Consider the following 6,409-nt stretch of genomic DNA (forward strand, 5'->3'; position numbering starts at 1 on the left):
CTGTGACTCCATTTTGGCTGAGAGGGCTATTTCTTCTGCTGTCTGGCTCTGTGTGTACTGTATGTGTGTGCACGTGCCTGCACTAACATGTGCTTTTAAACATGCTTGTGTGTCTGCCTGCTCAGCTTCTGAAGCTTTGATTTTCCAGAGATCACAGTCACGTGTCTATGTGTGCTCCCCCTATGGGCTTGTTAGGCTGACTTTGATGAGTGTAAATGTCACAGTTGTAGTCGCACTAAGCTGTAAAATAGGCTTTTAAAACAATGCCATTGGAAAGATCTGTCCTGAATAAACAAACACATGAGTTTCTGGACGTGTTTGCTATTTTTAATGGATTCTGCTCTGAAAACAATTCTTGGCAAAAAAATGTGAACATAAAAAGCCTAAAAGGGGAAATCCCTTCAAAAAGAGGACTAGTGCTGACGTAGTCTTTTGCTCAGAAGCGGAAATGTACACAAACAAAATCCAAGACACGGATCTGCTGACTTAGTACAGTGTTTTCTGAAGCCATACACATCTGGTCTTTTAGTTTGTGTCATATTGCTGCAAATGCCAAGGTCAAAGGATGAGCTGGTGTTTTACGCAGCATCTCCCGTGTCCTATCTTTGTAGCCATGACAGTACTGAGGAACACAACATACAAATGGAGTATTTTGGTAATTAGCTGCAGACAGCCCAATTGTACCCGAGGATGAACAAGGGATTACTCTTTCATGTGCTTGTGTGTGTTATTAAAGTGTGACCTTTTATGCTGCTTCCAACAGACTCCTTTCATATGAGGCATCTTGATCCACCCTTGACTATCAGCCTGCAAAGCAGCCATCCAGCAGGATCACCACCCAGAGACACACACTGAAGCAGCCTGCAGATATTTACCTGGCCTGACCAACGGGCAACAAGCAGCTGTCAAGTTAATCAGACTGGGCAGCCATGTTGATCATCTTAATCCTCATCATCATCTTCCATCTGGCTGGAGCCGTCCTGCTTTTTGCTGCAACCATTCACAATGTGAGTATAAACCAAGAGTGAACATACAAGCATGTGATGGCACAGGATGGTTTCATTATTTTAACTGTGTCTGTGTCCCTGATGTAGGCATGGTGGGTGGTGTCACCGGCCGGAGCTGATGCGATCTACTCGGACCTGTGGTACTCGTGTAATGCCACCTGCTACCCTTTGGAGAACAGCCATACTGCCGATGCCGGTACGACAGCGTGTCGCCCTGTGTAGCCGACTTGTGTGGGAGTTTGTGTTTGAGTATATAACACCTCCTTTCTGCTCTTTCCCCTCAGGCTACCTGCAGGCGGTCCAGGCTACCATAATCCTGGCCACAATTTTATGTTGTGTTAGCTTCGTCATCTTTATACTTCAGCTCTTCAGGCTCAAACAGGGAGAGAGATTCATTTTCACCGCTGTAATTCAGCTGTTGGCCTGTGAGTGACACACACACACAGACACACACATTCAACTTTTTAATGCATTATGTGGTTGTCTTTAAAATGACTCCTTTGTGCAAATCCACGGTCAACTTACTTTAAATAAAAGAGAATCCTTGAAGTGTCCCAGCTACGGGAAGAGTTTTGTCCACACGTCTTGAGGCTGAGTCAGTGCAGGCTGAACAGTGGCCACATCTGAATGTAAAGGTTTAAGATCAGATCTCAGTGCAGAGTAGATCTGATGTAAGTGTACACTATGGTACTTCAAAACAAGTTTATATGGATGCTATTGATTTAAAATAATGGTACTTATTGTACATTCCTTTTTTATACTTTATGCACATGACAGGTCCATGACTATTTTAAAGCCATGCCCAGATTCAATCTGCTCTCCCCTTATCCTCGCAGTGATTTGATTTATTATTTAACTTTTATTTAGCCTCTACAAAACTTGGCAATCATTAATAAACATTAAAATGCGCAATAGGACCCATTTTGATGTGACAGTATTTCTTTTAAGTCTTTCATACTGTGAATTTTTAAGTGAGCCGCCCACACTGGGCTGTTCCTGCCTTTTATCACTGCACTTTATTTGTCCTTGTTTTTAGTTATTGTCTACTGTTGTTGCATTCAGTTTTTTGTTTCATATTGGTTTGCATTAAATTGTCGGTCCTTGCTGCTGTTTTGAGAGTGCCAAACTGAATTTTGTGGTAGAGATTACAATGACAATAAACTTCCTTAAGCTAGTGACTGAGAAATAGCAGAGCCCTTACTGTTTGTTTCACTGATTGATTATTCAGTACCCAGGTTTTTACTGAGTGAAACTGCATTAACTTACCAAGTGAATTGAAATCAAATATGTGTGCACTCTAACATCTTGGAGATGACTGTGTAACGGACATTAGGCTAGTTAGTGCTAGCATGTGATGTGAGCAAAATGTCCTTTACGTCCAGCTGAGGAGACAGTCGGTTGAACTCATCAACTACTGAGTCTAATTCCCTCCTCCTCCTCTTTTTTCTCTCAGCTCTATGTCTGATGATCGCAGTATCCATCTACACGGCTCAGCATACGAGCTTTCATGTAGCCAGTCTTCAGGACGGTTCCTTTGGCTCCTCCTACGTCCTGGCCTGGATCAGCTTCGCCATGACTCTCATCAGTGGCTCCATGTACCTGGTGCTCAGGAAGCGCAAATAAATGTGCACAAGCGCGCATATATTCAAATATGGCCTAGCAGTAGGAACACATTTCCTCAACAAGCATGCCACATTCTATTTCTAATCCTCGATTTTTTACTGTTCCATTGGAGATAGGAAATATGCCAGAAGTGTCAAATTTATTTTTTTTTAAGTCTCAAGTTCAGGGCCAGACACACTAATAAAGCATTCAGCAACACATTTTTGTCCACTTTACATACACAAATCCTCAAATTGTCACACATCCTCTTGCTGACGGTACATTGTTCTCACTGAATATGGCAAAGATGCGTTAGGACTCCTCAGGCTCCCACCGTGTTCAGCTGTGAGCCACTATATTGTGTTTAAGGTGGGAAATACACTATGTATGTCCTGAGTGTCCATTTATATTTGACCAGAAATGCCTAGTTTGGAATGTGCAAACTGATTTTTGCCACCTCCTGTGATCAGTAGGTCCATTTGCATTTGATCGAGGTCAGATCTCCTCCATGCAAATGCACCAGAGCGCATACATCTTGCTGAATCCATCACTCATTCGTTCACTCATTGCTCTGCATAGAAGATAAGTAAAAGAGCTGAGACTCATTGCTGTGTTTGGTGAGAACATACCTTCACTATTCTCTCTCTTTTCCCCTCAGACTTCACACATTACACAAGCTCTGTTCCAACACCCTGGTTCCCTCCCAAACCGTTCACTGGAGCTTGTTTAAAATATCTGATCACAAAAGTTGAAGAAGATAAGTGGGGAGATCTGCCTTACAGAGCCATAGCCCCTGGACTTTCCAAAGGAGTCTCTTTTTTTGTGAAGCTATAGAAACAGAATTGAATCTGCACACATTTACAGTGTATGTATAACTTAGGTAACTGTCACAAATGTATTTCTAAGACTGAAAGAAGAAAAAATGAATATCTTAATCGTAGCATACATGAAGTATAGTGAAGCAATAGTTGAAGTTTAATATGTAGGAATATAAAGTGCAGTTAGTATCCCCACTGTATGTTACTGACTTTGATGAAAAAGGAACCAATGGTGTGCTGTGATGTTTGGGATTTACAAACTTTAAATAAGAATGAACATTTCTTTGTTGTTATTGTTTTTTTGTTCACAGCTTCATTGAAAAAAGACAAAAGCTATTTATTGTTTAAAACCACTGTTGTTTAATTTACCACGTGACTGAGGATGTATTGAGATTTTAAGTCTTTCTGTATCTTTCCCTCTGTGGCCAGGCTGCTGTTTATGTGGTTCATTACTTCCCAAAATGGCTTCTGACTGCAGCTGCTTTTCTTTTCCTCTTTTGTGGTGTTGGTTTTGGGGTGGACAGTGGTTGGTTTTGGGGTGGAGACCAGCTGGGTGGTAACGTGCTGCCTGCTAGGACCTGAGACATACAGTAATGCAAAGTAACACTGAGAGGTAAAGTGTTGTTTGAGCACAGAGCCCCGTAATATACATGGTCACCAAACATGAAGAATCAGGGAAATAAAATGGAAGTGATGGAAGATACTGCACCGCAAATCTGAAGGTAATACTTGAAAATGATCAAAACATCACACTGGAGGCCAAGATTACAATGTTTGTTGTTCATGCATTTGTGGAGTGTTCAGCTTGAGTGTTTCACTAAATCGTAAGCCTCCTGTTTGTCTTTCAGCAAATCCCTTAAACTCCCGGTAACACCGGCTAGAAAAGAAGATTTTTTGTGAAACACTTTATTGTGAAAAGAGTGGGACAACTCAGTGTAACTTTAAGATTTAAAAGACCAAACTAAATTTTGAATAAACAAATTAAATTCAACATATATTTGTTACATCTCCTTTGTAGATATTAAAGTTTGTCCAGAGCAAACTCTCTTAAGAGTTGACATGTTTCAATGTGGAAATGTTCTGGTTGTGATAATCTTGTAGAGTGTTTTATGTCAGTGTAGATGTACTGTAGCTTATTTAGTGTAGATATATACAAATAACAAGGTCATACTGACAAATAATTACATTGGTTAAGTTGTTGACACCAAGACTGTATTTACAGGGATTTATTTTTTAAACATTATGTGCAGTCGATACGTTTCTAATGCTTAATTCCACATTGAATGAGAGTCTCATGATTCTTTAGAATGGAGATGTTGAAATGTCAGTGTTTTAGCAACAGTTTCTTTTCTGGCATAGGATTCGTCTAGAAGTTTGGTGTCTGGCTTACAGTGTCTGCCATGGTAAACAGTATTTCTGCTGGTTACAGCCTATTTAGCTTTTACTCTTTAGGCAAATCAAAGTACAACAGGCTATTTATTTTGATGTTGCAACATCAGTGGCAGCTCATGATCTGTAAGATGGTTTTTCACTCATCCAACTGAAATGTTTGCAGTGATACCCAGTGGACTGATAGAAAACTACACCGTGTGAATGTGTAAGGTTTGTAGCTCCAGGCTACAGAGAAAAAAAAAAACTGCTGCAACCTCTTGTCAAAACAATGAACTGGTTTGTGCCTGGTGAATGATGCTCCTCTAATCTCAGAACAACAGACTGGGCAAACTTTCAACAGGTTCAGAAACAAAGACTCATCTCCCCCGCGACGGGGCAAACTTTCAACAGATTCAGAAACAAAGACTCATCTCCCCCGCTCTATAGGTGCTCATTTTCCCCATCCATCAGATGTAGATCTCAATAAGTGTATTTTGCATAAATAAATTTTGATTCTTCCAAATTTGTCTTGAGTCAACTATCCATCAACCATTACACATTGTGATGTACCTGCTTTCTACTTTCCTGCAGAACGATCAATATTTTTCCATCTTCCATTCAGCCGGACATTACAGCTTTTTTTATTTTGAATTTTCAACAGATGAAATAGTTCCACACAGGAGACAGTCTGGATGACATTCATATGAATGATACTGTATGCAATAAGACAAATGTACAGTTATCTTTCTGTTGCTACCATCTTTGAAGCTGTCCTTGATGTCTGTATACCTCAAATCATGTTTCTGACTTGATCTTTGTAGATGTGAAAGCAACTAATAAAGTGACATGATATGTGGAAAGCCTATAAAATGACAACACAAACATTTAGTATTAAACTCCTCCAGTGACAGATATCGGCAAGATTACACAGTGCTCCCCGTTCTTTTTTCTCTCCGTTTTCCTCTCCTCCCTTCTCTCTCTCTCTGGCCCTCGTTCCCTCTCGTGATACCTCAAGCCCCTAACATTTGATTTGATTTGATTTATTCTTTCAAACATGCAGAACAAATGACATCAACACACACATAATTACACAAATCCAACCAATGCTAATCCAGAATCAGTTTGCTTATACCTAGTACATGTTTGAATGGAGTAGGAAGAAGTCAGACTTATCCAGTCCTACCCCATAAACATTTAAAGGTGCAGAACACATTAAACACCTTTACTTGTTACATAATACTCCCTTACCCAACAAGAAATGTCATTTCCATAACAGAATAAACAATGCAAGTATGTATATAATATACATATATACATATAGCAGTCAAATCTTTTCCGGGTTGCAAGCGAGAGCGGACGTTTTTTTCTGCTCCTCTTGTCTGTTCTGGGATTCTCATATCTGTTACATATTTTCTACACTTTCAAGTTTTGGAAAAGTCTACATCTTGAAATGGCTCCTAAAGGGAAAAGAGCAAATAGATCTGAAGCTGCTGAGGAAGGCGAAGTTGAAGAGAATTTTGCTGCGGACTTGTCGGAGCAGAAACGTCTTTTCACTGCGCTGGTGAATCAGCTCAGCGACAGTTTTAAGGGATTTGTGCAAATAATTATGGA

The 6,409-nt window shown here is 40.2% G+C and overlaps 1 protein-coding gene across 2 annotated transcripts in view; it reads left to right on the top strand.

Moving 5' to 3' along the window:
• emp2 (epithelial membrane protein 2) overlaps positions 1-5,085 on the top strand; it is a 10,255-nt gene extending 5,170 nt beyond the window's left edge. For both annotated transcript variants that reach the window (XM_020597869.1, XM_020597870.1), the window contains exons 2-5: positions 764-1,007; positions 1,095-1,203; positions 1,292-1,432; positions 2,461-5,085. In XM_020597869.1, the coding sequence (XP_020453525.1) occupies positions 930-1,007; positions 1,095-1,203; positions 1,292-1,432; positions 2,461-2,630 (498 nt within the window). In that variant the 5' untranslated portion in view covers positions 764-929 and the 3' untranslated portion in view covers positions 2,631-5,085. The remainder of the gene's footprint in view (positions 1-763; positions 1,008-1,094; positions 1,204-1,291; positions 1,433-2,460) is intronic.
• Positions 5,086-6,409: the final 1,324 nt, after the last annotated feature.

Source organism: Monopterus albus, unplaced genomic scaffold, assembly GCF_001952655.1.
Source record: "Monopterus albus unplaced genomic scaffold, M_albus_1.0 scaffold35.1, whole genome shotgun sequence".
In the NCBI taxonomy this organism is placed as follows: domain Eukaryota; kingdom Metazoa; phylum Chordata; class Actinopteri; order Synbranchiformes; family Synbranchidae; genus Monopterus; species Monopterus albus.